We start from the raw sequence: 19,258 nt of genomic DNA on the forward strand, positions 1-19,258 counted from the left end.
AGTGTGTATACTTTCTTTTCTTGAGATGGAGTCTCACACTTTCACCAGGCTGGAGTGCAGTGGTGAGATCTCAGCTCACTGCAATCTGCACCTCCCGGGTTCAAACAATTCTTCTGCCTCAGCCTCCTGAGTAGCTGGGATTACAGGTGCCCATGACCATGCCCAGCTAATTTTTTGTATTTTTAGTGGAGATGGTTTTCACCATGTTGGCCAGGCTGATCTCAAACTCCTGACCTCGTGAATCGCCTGCCTCGAGCCCCCAAAGTGCTGGGAGCATGGTTCTTAAACTAGAAATCTTTAATGTGGACTTGAAAAACTTCATTATTCTGCTGCCTCTTCTTTCGCAATAAAGTTTGAAGCTGTATTTAGCCATGAATTACTGTATAGTGTGTAACATTTGATTTGAAGTTACAGAAAACTCCTCAGCCTAGTTAATGCAGAAGAGTTCACTGGGTTATGTAAATGGGAAGTCAAAGACATGGCTACATGTAAGGATATGAAATGGTCTACAAAAATATATGATTTCTCTATTCTTATCTCTAAACTCCAACACTTTTTTTTATTATTGTTGACCCAAACTTTTTCGTTGGTGGCTATCATGGCTTTGCAGAAGCTCAAGGCTCATGGTCATCACCATAAGACAGCTCCTGTGGGTCTCCCAACTTCCACTGACCATGTGTGATTTACAGTCCTGCCTGCAGACTATCAGGTCTTCAGGTGGTCTGATAATCTCATCCGGTCCAAGAGTACAATCCATTATTTTTAAATATCAAGATATTTCCAAATCAAAGAGAGGTACTTCAACAGAAGAAATTATAAGGGCAGAATAAAGTAACATAAGTCCACTATGAAACTCAATTAAGACCTAGGAAATGGTAGTTTTCCATACATTTACTATTTGTAAGAGATTAGAGGAAGCCTGTCTCCTGAATACACTCCTTACACCTTCATATGTAAAACACTTAGCATACATCACTAGAAAGCATTGCGCCACCTGCCTCACGGAGGATAAGTGTCCTTAAAGGTATCTGGGATCACGACTATGGGTGGAGAAATTAATTTGTAACATTATTAAAATGACTGCTTCTATTTCAGCCAGGTGAGGAACTTTCACCAACAGATGAAAATGCAAAAGTAATATTTGACATAGTGGATCTTTGTACCACCTGGGAGGTGAGTGCGTGGCAGAAAGGACACAGAGAAGGATGACAAACAGGGGAAAGCCTGTCTCCCAGATTAAATAGGGAAGAATGGAATATGCGCCATTAGATCTAAAAATTCAGGAACTTTACAAGAGTAGTTTTGATGAGATGAAGGGAAAAACACATGAGAGGAATGTTTAGAGAGTGGTGGGGCACACAAGAGTTGGGAAGGAGGACAGGAATCTCTTTCCTTGCCTGTGCATTAATCTGTCCAGTTTCCTAAGGAAGAGATGAGAACTCTTACTCTTGCTGCCACTATCTTCTTCCCCTGTTTGCTGTTTGAATTTTTCCCTTCTTGACAATCACTGCTGGCTATTTTCATTGTCATATTTTGAAAGCTGTTGCTTTCACCGTTCTGTCTTGCATTTATCTTGATTTGTAGCAAATTGCACAAATAATTCCTCATGACCTCTTTCTCCCCAGGCCATGGAGAAGTGTAAGGAGGCAGGATTGGCCAAGTCCATCGGGGTGTCCAACTTCAACCGCAGGCAGCTGGAGATGATCCTCAACAAGCCCGGGCTCAAGTACAAGCCCGTCTGCAACCAGGTGAGCGCCCTCAGCCTCCTCTCCTTTCTGTTCTTCATGCCCCTCTTCCTGTCCTATTACCAAATATCTGTTTTATCCCACCTATCTTTGTGAAACAGAAGATTCTAGAGAGCAAAGCTTCGGTCAAGAAAGGCATGGAGATTTCTTATTTGGACCCTGCCTGGAAAAGTATTGGGGAAAATTTGGGTGACTTTAATATTGAATCGTGTAATATTTAAGGGCAGTCCATTTGATCAAGGAGGCCTGAAATAATCAATTAGAACTCAGGGAAAGGTGAAAGCTATGAAAGATGATCAGAGAGTGCATGAGTGAAGGTGATTTGAAGGGAATCATGTATACATATGAACCCATAAAGATGGAATGAGCTGTACGTAAACAGAGAGAATAAGAGAAAAGAGGTAGGGGTTTATATGGAATATGGATATTTGAGTGCCTCTTCTTGATATTCAACAATTCTTGGCTAGAGGCATAGATATACTAAAAATTATCTGCAGACTAATTTTTTTTTTCCTGAGTTATTATTAATGATTCCAGGTCTCCTTGATCAAATTGACTTCTCCCAAATGTTATACAAAATTCAATGCTGAAGTCACTGTACCTTTTTACTAATTTACACTGTTTTGATCTTACTTTTATACAACTTAGAATCAAAGAGTAAAGGTCTACAACTGAAACATGAAGTGTATAAAATTTGTGAATTTGGCGTAATGATACAGTTCCATCATATTCAAATAGAAACATTAAGAAAATACAGTTTTAATATTAGTACTCCAATTTTTTATTATGAAAATTTCCAAACTTTCAGAAAATTTGATAAAAATACTACACAATTTCAACATTACCATTTACACTCAAAATTGTTAACACTTTAACACACTGCCAAATATTTAGGGGTGTGTGTGTGTGTGTGTGTGTGTGTGTGTATACAGTTAACTCTCAAGTGTGTGTATACACACACACACACACACACACACCCCTAAATATACATATACATATATTACCCATATATATACATATATATGGGTAAATGTGCATAAATGCATTTAGTATTTTCAAAACCTCTTCAAAATAAATTGGAAAGATAATGATTCACCTCACCTCTACAGAACTAATTAAAGTATGTCACAGAAATGAAGATATTCTTCCAGTTACAGTAAAATTATTGTATCTAGGAAAACTAATGCCCTATGTCATTTAACATCTAGTCTATATTTGAATTTCCCATTGTTTAATGGAAATGTCTTTTATAGCGCTTCCTTTTAAAACAGAATGAAATTTTGGTTTCAGATTATTGTATGTTGATATCAGTTAACTTGTTTTTGAAGTTGTTGAAAAGTTTCTGTAAATGAAAAGTTAGACCTAAGTGTTTTGATACATCAAGTTAAACGTTTTGGGCAAGAAAATATATCCTTAGCATGCTGTGTCTCTCAAATTGCACTACACTAGACAGCATAAAATGACAGATTGCCCCCCTATTTGTGATGTTAGCTTTGATCACTTGGTTAAACTAGTTGTGAGCTAATCTGTTCTTTGTAATCATACGTTTTTCATTCAGCAATTACTAATAATTCGCTGGGTGATAATTCTCAACAGAAGAAGTCATATCCATGACAAATGTTCACTTACAATTGTGTATACATCAGTAATAGTTTTGTATTTTATAGTTATTTATTATTGGGTTTGTTATTTCTTTGGACTTTTTAGATAATAATTTTCAATTTTAAACATTTATTTAACTATTCTTACATGACGTTTTACTGTGAAAAAAAAATCCTTCACCAAATTAAAATAAAGAACAAATATTCCTCAAAGACAAAGTAAAAGTTTAATACTTTCCTCTAAATATCAATGGCCTGAGAAAGAAATTACTGTAATAACCACCAACAGTGAAGGCAAATTATTTTGTTCTTTCTTGCTCTCTCATTATCTCACTCATTACTATGGACTTGAACATTTTTCTCTATGATTTTTAGTTGCTTTTGTTAATTTTTGTTAGTGCTCATTCCTACCCTATGGGTAGATTTTTTTTTTTTTGATGCTGAAATCTATCCAAACATCATCAGTGACATTTCTTTGAAACTAGTGCTTTTGTCTTTCAGATTTGCCCTCATGAGTCCTTGACCAATTCTTGCTTTCTGGCACATTTTAATGCCAAAGGCTCTAAGAATCTTACTGTGTCCCAGATATGGAATTATTACATCTCCTTCTAGTTATCAAAGGTCTTTGTTTACCAGGATCTGGTTTATAGACTAGCTTCTGTTCAGAAATGTCATTTCTATTTATAGTTTTAGGAAATAGAAATATAAAATTTATTCCTATGAAAAAGATTATTACTTGACAATAATATCCTCAACTCAAATTTGATGCTATACTGATTACTATTCAGCTTCTTTAACTTTAATCTTTTTAAATTAACGTAATTCATATAAACTGATGCTTTTCTATTTTGGTCATCTGCAGGTAGAATGTCATCCTTACTTAAACCAGAGCAAACTGCTGGATTTCTGCAAGTCAAAAGATATTGTTCTGGTTGCCTATAGTGCTCTGGGATCTCAACGCCCCAAACAATGGTAATAAGAATGATGGGACCTTTACATAAACCTCAAAATTTCAGAAAATTTTTTGTCAGAGCATGCTCAGTTTCCTGCAGTTAACTCTCAAGTGGCTCATGGAGAGGCGAGAATTGCATTTCTGTCAACATCTCAGACGATGCTGATGGTGATGCTTGGGGACCTCCCTTGAGAAGCTCCGGTGCAAAGCAGAAGCCATAATCTGTTTAGGGAGCCTCCTAACAAACTGTATCCCCAGCCTCAGGGCTTCAGCATTTCTGCCTTTCTTCCCAGGGTGGATCAGAACTCCCCGGTTCTCTTGGAGGACCCAGTTCTTTGTGCCTTGGCAAAAAAGCACAAGCGAACCCCAGCCCTGATTGCCCTGCGATACCAGCTGCAGCGTGGGGTTGTGGTCCTGGCCAAGAGCTACAATGAGCAGCGGATCAGAGAGAACGTGCAGGTGAGGAGCGGGGCTGTGGGCATCAGGGCTCCTGCACGGTGTCCTTCAGAGGTGTGCTTCTTGTAAGGCTCTCAGGACACCCGTGGGCCAGCTCCATTTCCCTGGCATTTCTTTTTTTTTTTTTTAATAATAAATTTTTTAAAAGTTTTATTAGTCAAGTCTCTTAAAAGGATGTCAGGTGAGAGCTTTTATATGGTGTCTCTATTTTCCTGAAGGAAAGGGCCTATAGCTTTCAGGAGCTTCTCCAAGGCATCTATGATATTAAAAATTTTAAGAAACCTTAGTCCAGAAGGTCTTTGAAAAATGCAAGTCTCACTCCAGTTATTCATCATTTTGAAAATATACTTCAAGATGGAATTACTGTTTGCTTTTTATAATTTTCCTCTCAATATTTTTGTTAACATGTAAAGAGTAACGAGTAGTCAAAAAAAAAGTAGTCCTTGTCTTTGAAAACTATAAAATAGGAATAAACTAACCAAATAATGTTTTTTTCCCCATTTATTTATTTTATTGCATTTTAGGTTTTGGGGTACATGTGAAGAACATGCAAGATTGTTGCATAGGTACACACGTGGCAGTGTGATTTGCTGCCTTCCTCCCCATCACCCACATCTGGCATCTCTCCCCTTGCTATCTCTCCCCAGCTCCCCACCCCCCACCACCCCTCCCCTATATGAACGCTTTGTGTGCATCATAAGGGCTTCTTCTACTCTACCACAGGAGGGGCAGCACAGGTCAAGAGAATTAGGATGGGAACAGAGATTGGTTTTTATTATTTCAGCATTAAGTTGACAATCTGCTCCACATCCCTGCACCAGGGACATGGCTTTTTCATGTCATGATTTTTGTTTGTTTGATTTTGGTTTTGTTTGAGATGGAGACTCTCTCTCTTGCCCAGGCTGGATGATTCTCCTGCCTCAGCCTCTCATGTAACTGAGATTACAGGTGTCTGCCACCACGCTCAGCTAATTTTTGTAGTTTTTAGTAAAAAGGTTTTTTCGCCATGTTGGCCAGGCTGGTTCCAAACTCCTGACCTCAGGTGATCCACCTGCTGTGGCTTCCCAAAGTGGTATTTCAGGGTGAGCCACCACTCCTGGCCTTTTCTTCAGGTTCTGAAATGAGGAGTTGCATTAGGTGTTCTTTAGTCTACAAATCATTGAGGATTTTTATTTTTATTTCTTTGTACACTCAGTAAAAATGTCATATATTTATTCACTTGGAGTTTTCTGTTTGTGTTCTGCCTGTTTAAGCCTTTGACTATTTTTGTTAGGTTGCATGTCTTTTTTTTACATATAGGAGACCATAATTATACTATTAAATAGAGTTGTTAAACAAATCACCCTCAACATAGAGGTTTAAGATGAAAACCACTTATTTACTCAGGATTCTCTAGTTAGAAAATTAGCATGGCCTCAGCCTGAACTTAGTCAAGTTCTGTTCTTGGCTGGGCTCTCTCACTTGTTTGCAGGACAACGAGACAGCTCTGCTTCAAGATGTCAATGGGACATTTCTCTGGGTGCCATCTTTTCCTCCATATAGTTCATCTTCCAGCCATCCAGCCCAGACTTTACCTCAGCACATGGTATAATCCCAAGGCAGTGAGTAAACACAAGCAAAGCATTTTCGTGTCTAGGCTCAGAGCTGTCATGCCATTGCTTCTGGCAAATCTTATCCACTAATGCAAGTTACAGGACAGGTCAGACTCAAGGGATGGGTAAATAGACACCAGCTCTTATTGGAAGGAGCTGGAACTTCATATAACCAAGCAAGTGGATACAGGGACATGTGAGTGTTGGAGGGAGTGTTTCTTATTAATCTATTTTATATATATATATATATATATATATATAAAATATATTAATATATATGATGGATGAATATATATGTGATAGGTTAATATATATGATAGATTGATACATATAGTTTAATAAGATATATATAATATATTCTTTGGATATTCAGATGTATTCTTGAAGTAACGTCTCTGAAATTGTACCTGTGTTGTGATTTTTTCTGCAGTTATGTTTCAAGAACAAAGGTTGCTACTTTTCATGTAGTTAAATTATTCATGCCTCTTCCTGTGGTTGATGAGTGGCATGTCTTTTCTTATATTGGGAACATGACAATCTTTTCATATGTTATCTTGCAAAATTGGTAATTCTCTTTACTTATAGATTAGTTGTAAATTCAAATAAATTTCTTTTTCAATACTATTTGAAATAAAAATCCAAACACACATATGGAATTTCTACATTTATATCAAAGGATCCCACTAACAATTATTGAAAAGAGTTTGCATTTGCTCACAGATCTTGATTTTTTACCTCTGCCATAAATGAAACATTCACAAATTATATTCTTGCCTCTCTTTTGTCTTCAATTGACTTATTTACTTTTCTGTCTAAATAATGAAAGGTCTTGCTACCAAAATTGTACATCTATTATTCCAACTCTTCATTTTATTTGGTAATATTTTGATTATTCTTGACTGTCATATGAAATTTTGAATCATCAACATCCAGTAAAAAGTACATATCTTAGTTTTTGGTTGATATTATAATAAACCTGCTGCTAAATGTGAAGATAACTGACTTTTTGACAATATTGACATTTCCAACCCGTAATGAATTTCCAACTATTTAAATGACCTTTTAATATATATTTCATTAATTGTATAACATTCTCCTTTAAACCGTATGCATTTTTAAATATTTATCCATAGAATACTGAAAATTCTTAGAATCTCTTGATAACCTTTTTTGTTTTGTGGATTTTCTAATATATAGAAATGTTTAAAAAATGCAATGAACACCTTTTACCTAGATTCATTAATTGTTAACTTGTTGATGTTTTTTATTCGCTCTTTCCCTCTCTCTCTCATTCTCTGTATCACTATTGAAGAGTGATTTATTCAATTTATAGATTTATTTAATTCAACATGTTAAAATTAGTGGCATCTCTTTGATATTTAAAGTCTCTCAAATTTAGAGTGAGATACTTTTCAAGACTGTATCTGTTTCCTTTAAACATGAAACGTTAGTATTAAGACAATTCCCACCATGAATTATGTTGAAAACAAATGTTATTTGCATTATACAGAAATTCAACAATATCTATCAAACTTACTATATGATTTTATATTATTTTAAAATTTGCATCTAGATTCTTGCGGGTCTTCTAAGTATGTGATCCTACCACATGTGCACTGTGTCTTTTTCTCCTTCATTTTTCTGTTGAGATTTTCACTTTGTCTGCAGTGTTGTGCAGTTTCAATATATAATACCTAGGAATGGATTTTTGCTTACTTGTCATGTGATAATCATTGACCACCTGAGTGTTTAGAGATGACTTCTAGAACTGTTGAAAACTTATTAATATTTTAAGTCTTATCTCTGCTTATACTTGGGGATTCAGGATTGGCAATTATGCAATCTGAAAATAAGAAAAGTCTTTTATTTTTGTGATAGGTTTTTGAATTCCAGTTGACTCCAGAGGACATGAAAGCCATAGATAGCCTAGACAGAAATCTCCGATATTTTAACTCTGTTGGGTAAGTTTTCTTTGTAAATGGGTAACATAATTTATTTTCAGAGAAGGAATGTAGAATGGGTGTTGAGAGTGACCACCATACCAGGGGGACAGAGGCCAGTGTGAGTCAGAGGGGAGAGAGGAGCTTTCTGGAACTCTCTGCTGGATTCACTCCAGAGCTCTGTTCTCTGGCAGGATGAGTGGGCCAGGGTCAGCTGTGCCCCTGCTCTCCTGACTCCATGGAACTTTTCAGAGCAGCCAACAGCACTGCCAAGTCTGCACCTTCCATGTAGGCCTGGCATTTCTAGCACTGGACATGCTGTGGATACTCCCCATGTGGTCTCACCAGATGTTTCCAGATCTGTGCCTGTATCTTGCTCAGACCTGCTCAGCTCCTTATCAAATCAAAAACATTTCCATCAACTCTTTGGTCCAGGTGCCAATTCCTACCTCCTTCACAGAGAATCACTTGCTAGATCCTATCAATCCAGCATCTTTTAGCATTTCAAATGCTTTTTCTCCTTCTCCTTGCATGTTTGTTCATGCCCCAAACTCTGCATTTGCCTCTAGAAAGGCTGCCTTAGTGCAGTGAATAGAAGCACTTGTCCTTGATTTCCTGCCATGTGGAGATCTCAATGCAGAGAATTAAAAAATAAAAAAGGAAAGAAAGAGTGTGGAGGCAGAAGCCCATTGTTGTATATAATTTGTAGCCAATAAAAGATCTTTATTATTTCTTCATGGTCTAAGGTTCTAGGAGTCATAAACGGTCACTCATATAATGAGGGAAAAGCAGGAAGTTATGTGACTGCTGGCAGTGGAGATTTTAACAAGTGATAGGATGAGATGGTGTGTGAAAAAGTGTAAGCACGGTGGCCCTTCATAAGTGCTTAAAAATTGGTGGATATCACTGTTAACTAAGTTAGAGGAAAATAAAGAATAAAAAAAGGAAGCCAAAAAAAGAAAGGAAGAATAGCATGCATCAGTAATTCTTATCATCAATTAAAAATTTTGGCCAGGCGCAATGTCTCAAACCTGTAATCCCAGCACTTTGGGAGGCTGAGGCGAGTGGGTCACGAGGTCAGGAGTTCAAGACTAGCCTGGCCAATATGGTGAAACCCCATCTCTATTAAAAATACAAAAATTAGACGGGTGTGGTGGCATGTGCCTATAGTCTCAGCTACTCAGGAGGCTGAAGCAGAAGAATCACTTGAACCCGGGAGGCAGAGATTGCAGTGAGCCAAGACTGTGCCTCTGCACTTCAGCCTGCACGACAGAGCAATACTCTGTCTCAAAAAAAAAAACAAAATGTAATAATAAGCCAGCATTTACCTGTCCCTTTATATTTTATGTTATTTCTACATAAGAATATTTTAATGCATTGTAGTTCATTGGATATTAGATCCTATATCAATTACAATTTACATTTCTGAATCTTACAAAATATATTACATACAGTAGGCAGCAGTAGGTAATAAGTAAAGTAACAAAAGAAATTAAAATAGCTAATAAAATTGATTGACACTCAAAATTGTTTATTAGTGATGAGCATACATCTTGCTTACTCCTCTTCAGAGTAAGGCAGAAGATTGGAAACAGAAAAGGTCAGAATATCACTTTGCTCTGCTGGCAGATGTACAGGAATATGTTTGAATATTTGACTTATGTGTTTTATGTGTTAACTTCCAGGTAAGGGAATATGTTTGAATAATTTATTATTTTGAAAAAACAGATATTATAAAGCCATGTTCATAATGGTGAGGAAGTCAGATTCTATATCAATCAGAAAACAAACTTCTTAATATTCCCACCAACGGCAGCTTCCTAGAAATCATTTTACTACTCTGTTAGGAATGGAGTCCTTGCATTCATATTTTACATTATTCTTTCTCTTTCCAGTCTTGCTAGCCACCCTAATTATCCATTTGCTGATGAATATTAACATGGAGGGCTTTGCCTGATGTCTACCAGAAACCCTGTGTGTGGATGCTGACGCAGAGGACGTCTCTATACCAGTGACTAGACACACCCCTCTACTTAAAACCATCCTGCTTAGCAGCTTCCGTCAACCAGAGCTAAGTCCACAGCTAAGACAATAAATATTCATCATTTTGAAATAATTGAATGTTTTCACAAAGATTCTTTACCTACTCTGTTCTCTGTTCTCTGTTAAGTGTGTGTGTGTGTATGTGTGTGCGTGTGTGTCTGTGTGTGTGTGTGTGTGTGTGTGTGTGTTTCTTCTGGCTCAATAGGGCCAAAAACTAATTTGCCTATAAGTTAGTAGGAGTGTGGGAATGATAACTGTTTATAGACATTACTGTAGGGACTGTAGTGTGACTGCAGCAGAGTTTTCAGCCTCTAGAGAAGGAGCAAGTGACAGATGTTGATCAGTTAGTGCCTGTCTAGCTCTTTCAGGAAAAATACACACAGCAGGGACTCATATATGTGTGTGTGTGTGTGTGTGTGTGTGTGTGTGTGTGTGTGTGTGTGTATGACGCATATTCTTTTAGGAAAAACACACAGCATGGACTCATATATATATATATATATATATATATATATATATATATATGAGTTTACTGAGCGTGAATCCACATGATCACAAGGTCCTACAATAGCCCATCTGCAGGCTGAGAAGCAAGGAGAGCCAGTCCAAGTTCCAAAATTGAAGAACCTGGAGTACGACATTCCAGGGCAGGAAGCATCCAGCACAAGAGAAACATACGGACGGCAAGTCTAGGCCAGTCTCTCCTTTCACGTTTTTCTGCCTGTTTATACTCTAGCCATGCTGACAGCTGATTAGATTGGTCCACCCAGATTAATGGTGGCTCTGCCTTTCCCAGCCACTGACTCAAGTGTTAATTTATTTTCGCCACACCCTCAGAGACACACCAAGGATCCATACTTTGTATCCTTCAATCCAATCAAGTTGACATTCAGAATTAACCATCACAAGTCCACCCTTTGTCAACTTAAACCCCTACACATCACCTGAGATCATACATGATATTCAAATAAATACAATAATAAGGTCATAATTACACCTAACATAATACAATGGTCCTTCCTACAATGGGAAAGGCACCAATTCCCACCCCAAATACCATAAAGTTATATAAAGTTAACAAAAATGCTGATGTGAAGTCAATAACTTTTACGTCACATGATAAAGGAGAAAGGAAATAAAATGAAGATATTTTCTTAGTACAAGTGTATACATGCACAAATACGTTTTTAACAAAAGAAGGAGGAAATACTCATGACACGGTCCTGGTTTCTGCAGCTGGTCACATGGTCATAGCTGGTATTGATGACTACCTTCTTCTACCCATCGTTATGTTCTTGCATATCAGATATGTCCTTGTATACCTGATATGCAAGCACCTCAGCAGGACTTTTTTTTTTTTTTCCTGGTGGAGTGACCCAAACCTTTATTCTTGAAAACCCTGGGTCACTTGTAGTCCTGCCTGGGTTGGGCTGGCGTAGTTTCCCACTGATCTTAATCACAGGGCATGGTATTACTAGGTGACGTCCTGATGGATCTCCAGTATTCCATGCATGCTCTTCCTTACCTTGCTGTGGAGCAAACAATGAGGGAGCTGACTTGAGCTGCCCTCGGATAGCAAGACTTATTTATACATACGGCTCCAGGCTGGTCTTCAACTATAGAAAATACTGGCTCATGAAGATATGAGAAGAAACATATCCACCCCAATTAAGGACCCCTGAAGCAAGCCAGGACCTGGGGTGGGATTGATACCCTACAGGTTGTCTCCAATTTGGAAAGCTTTGTCACAAATGGTATGTCTGTGATTATCAGGTATTAAGATCATTCACTCAGGACATGCTGGTTCTAGATGTGGGGAGAAATTCGACTGTCTTAGTCCATTTGTGTTGCTATAAAGGAATACCTGAAGCTGAGTGTTTATAAAGAGGTTTATTGGCTCACGGTCTGCTGGCTGTTCGGGAGGCATGGCACTGGCGTCTATTAGGCCTTTGGTGAGGGCTTCAGGCTGCTTCCACTCGTGGCAGAAGGGAAAGGAAAGCCAGCATGTGCTGAGGTCACAGAGTAAGAGAGCAAAGTAAGGTGCTAGGCTCTTCTTAACAAGCAGCAATCAAAAAAGTAATAAAGCCAGAATTCACTTGTTACTATAGGGAGAGCACCAAGTCATTCATGAGAAATCTGCCCCCATGACCATAATGACTTCACTAGGCCTCGCCTCCTACATTGAGAATTCAGCATATGGTTGGGAGGGTCACATATGCCAGCTATGGCATTCAGCCCCCAATCCATAAATTCATGTTCTTCTCACATGCAAAATGTAATTATTTCATCCCAGTATTTCCCAAAAGTTGTAACTTGGTCCAGCACCAACTTAAAATTCCAAAGTACAAAAATTCCTATCAGACTCAAGGCAACTTCCTGCCAGTTATGAGCCTATGAAGTCAAAAACAAGTTATTTACTTTCAAAGTACAACTGTTCTATCAGCTGTGGGTAAACATTCCTTTTTCAAAAAGGAAGGTAATCAAAAAAAGGCAGGAGTAGGGACAGAGAAACAGGACTCATGGAAATCAGAATTCCAGCAAGGCAGACATCAAACCTTAAAGCTCCAAGATAATTTCCATTGACTTTATGTCCTGCATCCTGGGCACCTGGTGCAAGGGGTCAGCTCTCAAGCATCTGGGAAGCCCTATTCCCCTGGCTTTGCTGAGCACAGCCCATGTGGCTGCTTTCACAAATTGGAATTCATTGCCTGTGGCTTTTCCAGGCAGAAGTTTCAAGCTGCTGAAGACTCTGTGATTCTGGGGTCTGGAGGGCTATGGTCCTGCTCCCACGTCTCCACTAGGCAGGAACCACATGGAGACTTCTGCTGGGGCGGGGACATGAAGATAGACCAGGTTTGAGTCATTATTACATATTTGTTATTATTGTGTTAATTTTTCTTCTTTTTTCACATAAATTAAGACAGGCTTGTGCCTTCTAGTCTAATGGGTAAATGGGCCCAAAGTATAGGACCCAGGCACTGGTAGTGCGGGCATTAAAAAAAAAGTGGATTCACAATAGAGCAGACATAGGCAGTGTTACTTACAGATGGACTTTCTGTTGCGTCAGAAATAGAGCCCTGGAGGAAACTTATGTTCTGAGGGCTACAGCGAATTTCCTGTTTCATCCCATGCCTGAATTCAGGACTGTCTTCCTGATGTAGGGAAGATGTTCCTCTGTTTCTGTGTGTGCTACAGAAAACAGTCTGTGAAGAATCTGCAAGTATCACAATTGTAACTTAGCATGTTGGAGATTTCTGTTGAGGCCATCAATGGCTTTTACGTCCTCTGGAGTCAGCTCAAAGTCAAAAACCTGAAAGGCAGGCAATACTCACATTAACCTTTCCCCAGGACAGCAGCTTCCACCTGGGAATCCAAGGACTTTGCAGGAGACAGGCAAGCATGGCATTAGGGAGACATTTCCATCCTCATGTTTCCAGGTGCGCCTGGCCTGGAACCTCTTCCACCTGAGCGCTGCCTCTTCTCCATCCCACCCCTCTTCTACTCCACACCAGTTCTCAAAAGGAAAGTGTACACTCATCAATCTAAAATATTTCTAGAGAATTGCTTGAGACAGAAAAAAGAAATCACTTGTTTTAAAATAGAAAAGGAAGTGTGGACACAATACCTACCACCTGGACTTGACCACACTTGGTCAGGCTCTTGTTTCCCCACTGCCCCTGGAACTCGATCCAGTCGTAGGCTTACACTGAACAAGCCTTGGACAACAGGAAAATCCCACTCAGTAATCTGCCCCATAAAAAGCATTTCCTGATCAACTCTTCTACTTGCTCACCTCAGGACCCCTAAATACTGTCCGTTTGCAGCTCTGTTTGCTTGTCCTTTATAAAGAATGTTTTCTGATCGATCTTTGAGATACATAGATGTTATGCTCAGAGTTCTACCCTTTGAATAAATTTCTCTTACTTAAGTCTAAGTTGGTTTTCACTTGTCAACACATAGCCCCTGATAGGAAGTCCTTTCATAGCAAAACAGAGAGACATTTGGTTAAAAAAAAAAAAAAAAAGCTAAGTTTATTATGTGATCCAGGAGACAATCATGAAAGACTCATATCATCTGCCTATGTATCATCTATCTATCTATCCGTCCATTATCATCATCTATTTCTGTATTTCTCTCTATACATATCTGTTCATTTTCTATCTATCTACCCACCAATTTATCCATTATTCTTTTTTAAAATGTGTTTCAGAAGTGATATGGTTGTCATGGGAGCAGCCTCTAATGGGAAGTCCTTTAATAGCAAAACAGAGATACCTTTGGTAAAAAGTACTAAGTTCATTATGTGGTCCAGAAGACAATTTCATGAAAGGCTAAGATAATCTGCCTATTATCTATCTATGTATCTATCTATCATTCATCCTTCCATCTACTATCATCATCATCTTGTTCTCTCTATATATGTCTATTTTCTATATATCCACCCACCAGTTTATCCATTATTCCTTTAAATAATGTACTTCAGAAGTTATTTGGTTGTCATGGGAGCAGGTATTAACAGGTGTTTAATTGAAAAATAAAATGTAATCTGTGTGGTTTAACAATGAGATTTAGATTTGCCAATTGAATTTTTCCACAAATGAATATACTTGATCTATAACTAAAATGTTTTGAAGTAAATACATTACAAATAATATGTCTCAAATGTCGTATTTTGTAAATATGAAACTCACGATAAAATTTGTAGCTGTCATCTCAAAATGAAAAATAGCTTACATGGTTTTTCAAAATTCTTGTGGGATTCAAAACAAAATTAGTTGGAGACCTGTGATTAATATAAGGCCCAGAGTGTATATGGGGAGAGGTTTAGGAAATAACTTTACTCATTGTATATGTTAATTTGGTAAGGCTATGAACTTATACCTGGTTTCCTCTCTGCTAAGAGAAAGGTAATAAAAGAGTCACTGCATTTAGGGTCTCACCATCCAGAGAGCACACTGACATATTAGCAAACAGTGGGCAATTAATAAGAAAAAAAATCTCACTAAGCAGAGCTGTTCCATGTATTATAATGGTGAAAAAATATGGTGGGTGGTTTGAGTGGTTAAACAAAGCAGCTTATCTTATTTGGGTTTGATCTTAAAATACAAATAGGAGTTTGTTGGGCAGAGAAGGTAAATGGGAGAACCCAGGGCCCTTAAATTTATTACCATGTAGAAGAACTCCTAAAACCGATTAAAATAACAGAGTTGAAATTTGCTTAGTGTCACATACCTAGTAAGTGGCAAAGCAAAGCACAGAGGTGACAAACCTTAGGACTCTGAGTCCAGTGCTCTCTCTTCTCACCCTTCCAAGCTGCCCCCATCCCTAGCGCACAGGGGAGAGAAGCGTGAGAATGAATGGAATACAGTGTATGCTCCCATGCAAGAGAGATCACCAGGACAGCACCCACGGCTCACTCTGAAGAAACACTACTGGACCCATACCTGAAGGTCATCTTGCATTCTCTTCTCAGAGAAGCTCTTGGCCGGAACCAACAACGCCGCTGAGCCGGGTGACCTGATCTGGGCTTCGACTGCATTTCTTGGCAATGGCTTTCAAGATTGGCTCCTGAAAGAGATGTGGACTGTCACAATGTAGCCTGAAAAATACAGCCACACACATACATACACACAGATAGAAAGGATGTAGGATGGAAAATGTAGAGTCTGCTGTCCCTTTTCCTGAACCTCTGTGGAGAATTGAGAGGAACTGGTACAATGTAGTAAGATTATAAAGTTTAATCAATATTCGTAGAAAGTTATTCACAATTGCAGCAAACTGGGAACAAGTAAATTGTCCATCAACAGGTGAATGGATGCACAATTTGTAGTATAGTTGTCCATATAATGAAATATTACCAGCAATAAAACGAAAAAACTACAGATATTGCAATTACACGAATGTATCTCACAAACATGGTGAGCAAAAGAAGCCTGATTAAATATAATATGCATTAAGTTTTTCACATAAAATTTTAGAGCAAACAAAGCTAAGATTTTTTTTTAAATAGCCACCTACAGGTGAAGAGTTGTTTTCTCAGAAGAAATGAAAAAATAACTTTTTTGAGTGACAGAAGGTTTCCAACATAGTAAGATCCATCTCTACAACAAATAAAATAAAATAAAATAAAATAAAAATCAGCGAGGTGTGGCGGCATGTACTTGTGGCCCCAGCTGCTTGGGAGGCTGAGGCAGGAGGATTACTTGAGTCTGAAATGTCAAGGCTGCAGTGAGCTGTGATTTTGCTACCGTACTCTAGTCTGAGTAACAGAGTGCAACACCTACTCAAAAAAGGAAGGAAGGAAGGAAGGAAGGAAGGAAGGAAGGAAGGAAGGAAGGAAGGAAGGAAGGAAGGAAAGAAGGGAAAGAAAGAGAAAGGAAAGAAGAAAGAAAGAAGGAAAGAGAAAGAAAGAAAGAAAAAGAAAGAAAGAAAGAAAGAAAGAAAGAGAAAGAAAGAAAGAAAAAGAAAGAAAGAAAGAAAGAAAGAAAGAAAGAAAGAGAGAAAGAGAAGAAAGAGAAAGAAAGAAGGAAAGAAAGAAAGAGAGAAAAAAAGAAAAGAACAAAGAAAGAAAAAGGAAGAGAGAAAGAAAGGAAAGAAAAAGAAAGAAGAAAGAGAAAGAGGGAAAGATTCTTTAGCATGTTAGGGATGTGGGTTATATAGTACATCCATCTGTCAAAATTGTACAGCATTACAGCTTATGCAAATTTTACATTAAAATCATTTTAAATATTATAGTTGGAGTGGGGTTGGGAGTAGACAGATGTGTAGATGCCACAGGAGGGAAAGAATGCAGGAGACACTGAAGCTCAGTGGTGTTTCATGAAAACCAACTATAATATTGTTTTTACTTTTTTGACTTCGTTCATCATAGAATTTAAAAACTTAATTTTAATAAGAATTTTTCATCATCAGTAGAATCCCTGCCATGGGCTAACTCTGATGTTCTTGTTACCACTTGCTTATCTGTGGGACACCAGGGCCCTGGAGGCAACTCAAACAGAGCCTTCGGACTTGCAAAAGTGCAGGTGTTTGCTCTGGGGGAACTACGGGTGACATTCCACCTGCAGCTTTCCAAGACCAGATGTACAAGAATAAATGAGCCAATAACCACATGCAAATTTAAATAATGCTTTGAAGGAATATGTAATACTACATTAGTATGTGTACTATTTATTTCAGATTGATCAGTTTTCTTATGCACCTCCTGGAATACTTTTGAATCCCATCATTTGGCATATGGATACAATAAATTAATATTTCTTTTTCAACTTTTATTTTAGGTTCAAGGTATACATGTGAAGTTTTGTTATCTGGGTAAACTGTGTGTCACTGGGGTTTGGTGGACAAATGATTTTGCCACCCATTTATGGAGCATAATATTTGCTAGGTAATTTTTTGACCCTTGACCTCCTTCTACCATCTGCCCTAAAGAGAACCCACTGAGTATTATTCCTCCTTTTATGTCGATATGTACTAAATGTTTGGCTCCCACTTATGAGTGAGAATGTGTAGTATTTGATCTTCTGTTCCTGTGTTAATTTGCTGAAGATAATGGCTTCCAGATGCATTCACATTGCTGTAGAGGACATTATTTCATTCTGTTTTATGAATGTGTAGTATTTCTTGGTGTATATGTGCCAAATTTTCTTTATTCAGTCCACTGTAAATGGGAATTTCAGTTGATTCCACGTCTCTGTGAGTATGAATAGTGCTGCAATGAACACATATGTGCATGTGTCTTTTTGGTAAAACAATTTATATTCCTTTGGGTACATATCAAGTACTGGGATTCCTGGGTTAAACGGTAGCTCTGTTTTAAGTTATTTGAGAAATCGCCAGGCTGCTTCCCACAGTGGCTGAACTAATTTACATTCCCACCAGCATTGCAGAAGTATTCTCTTTTCTCCGTAACTTTGCCAACATCTGATATTTTCTGACTTAAGTTTATTACAGATTCTGGATATTAGACCTTTGTCAAACTATTTTTGAGTCCAGTAGTTCAAGACCAGCCTAGGCGACATGGCAAAACCCTGGCTTTACAAAAATATTTTAAAAATAGCCAAGCATGGTAATGCCGGCCTATAGTCCCAGCTTCTTGGGAGGCTGAGGTGGGCGAATGTAAATGGGAATTTAGGTTGATTTCATGCAGCCATTGTAGCACTATTCATACTCCCAGAGACATGAAATCAACCTAAATTCCCATTTACAGTTCTCCCACCTATGCCCCCCAAAGCTCAAAAATAGTTTGCAAACATTTTTTCACTTTCTGTAGGTTGTCTGTTTACTCTGTTGAAAGTTTCTTTTGCTGGGCATAAGCTCTTTAGTTTAATTAAGTCTCACTTGTCTATTTTAATTTTTGTTACAATTACTTTTGGAGGGTTCATCATTAAATTTTGCCAAGGCCTATGTCCAGAATGCTATGTCTTAGGATTTCTTCTGGGCTTTGTATAGTTTTGGGTCTTATATTTAAGTCTTTAATCTATCTTGAATTGATTTTTGTAGGAAAGGAGTCAAGTTTCACTCTTCTGAATATGGCTAACCAGTTATCCCAGCACCATTTTTTGAATAGGGAGTCCTTTCCCCACTGTTTGGTATTTTCAACTTTGTTGAAGATCAGATGGTTGTAGATGTACAGCTTTATTTCTGGATTCTGCAACCTATTCCATTAGTCTATATGTCTGTTTCTATACCAACACCATGCTGTGCTGGTTACAGTAGCCTTGTAGTATAGATTGAAGTTGGGTAGTGTGATGCCTCTGGGTTCATTTTTCTCCCCCTCTTGGGGTTCCTTGGGTATTCAGGCCCTTTTTTTTGTTGTTCCATATAAATTTTAGAATAGTTTTTTTTTTTTCTAATTCTTTTAAAATAGTGTTGATGGTTTGGCAGAAATAGCATTAAATCTGTAAATTGCTTTGGGTATTGTCATTTT

General features: G+C 38.0%; 1 protein-coding gene and 1 long non-coding RNA gene across 2 annotated transcripts in view; one reads left to right on the forward strand and one right to left on the reverse strand.

Moving 5' to 3' along the window:
- The window catches only part of LOC108292357 (aldo-keto reductase family 1 member C3), a 14,069-nt gene extending 3,667 nt beyond the window's left edge, over positions 1-10,402 (forward strand). Inside the window, exons 3-8 of the mRNA XM_037732991.1 lie at positions 1,096-1,173; positions 1,626-1,748; positions 4,209-4,318; positions 4,592-4,757; positions 8,225-8,307; positions 10,182-10,402. Coding sequence (XP_037588919.1) covers positions 1,096-1,173; positions 1,626-1,748; positions 4,209-4,318; positions 4,592-4,757; positions 8,225-8,307; positions 10,182-10,224 — 603 coding nt within the window. The 3' untranslated portion in view covers positions 10,225-10,402. The remainder of the gene's footprint in view (positions 1-1,095; positions 1,174-1,625; positions 1,749-4,208; positions 4,319-4,591; positions 4,758-8,224; positions 8,308-10,181) is intronic.
- Positions 10,403-12,204: 1,802 nt separating this feature from the next.
- On the reverse strand, positions 12,205-16,356 carry LOC108292327. Its single transcript, XR_001820243.2, has 2 exons — positions 15,774-16,356; positions 12,205-15,654 (listed from the first exon to the last, which is right to left on the reverse strand). It is a non-coding gene; the product is annotated as an uncharacterized LOC108292327 (long non-coding RNA).
- Positions 16,357-19,258: the final 2,902 nt, after the last annotated feature.

The sequence above is a fragment of the Cebus imitator genome, unplaced genomic scaffold (assembly GCF_001604975.1).
Source record: "Cebus imitator isolate Cc_AM_T3 unplaced genomic scaffold, Cebus_imitator-1.0 Scaffold487, whole genome shotgun sequence".
NCBI classification, from domain to species: Eukaryota; Metazoa; Chordata; class Mammalia; order Primates; family Cebidae; genus Cebus; species Cebus imitator.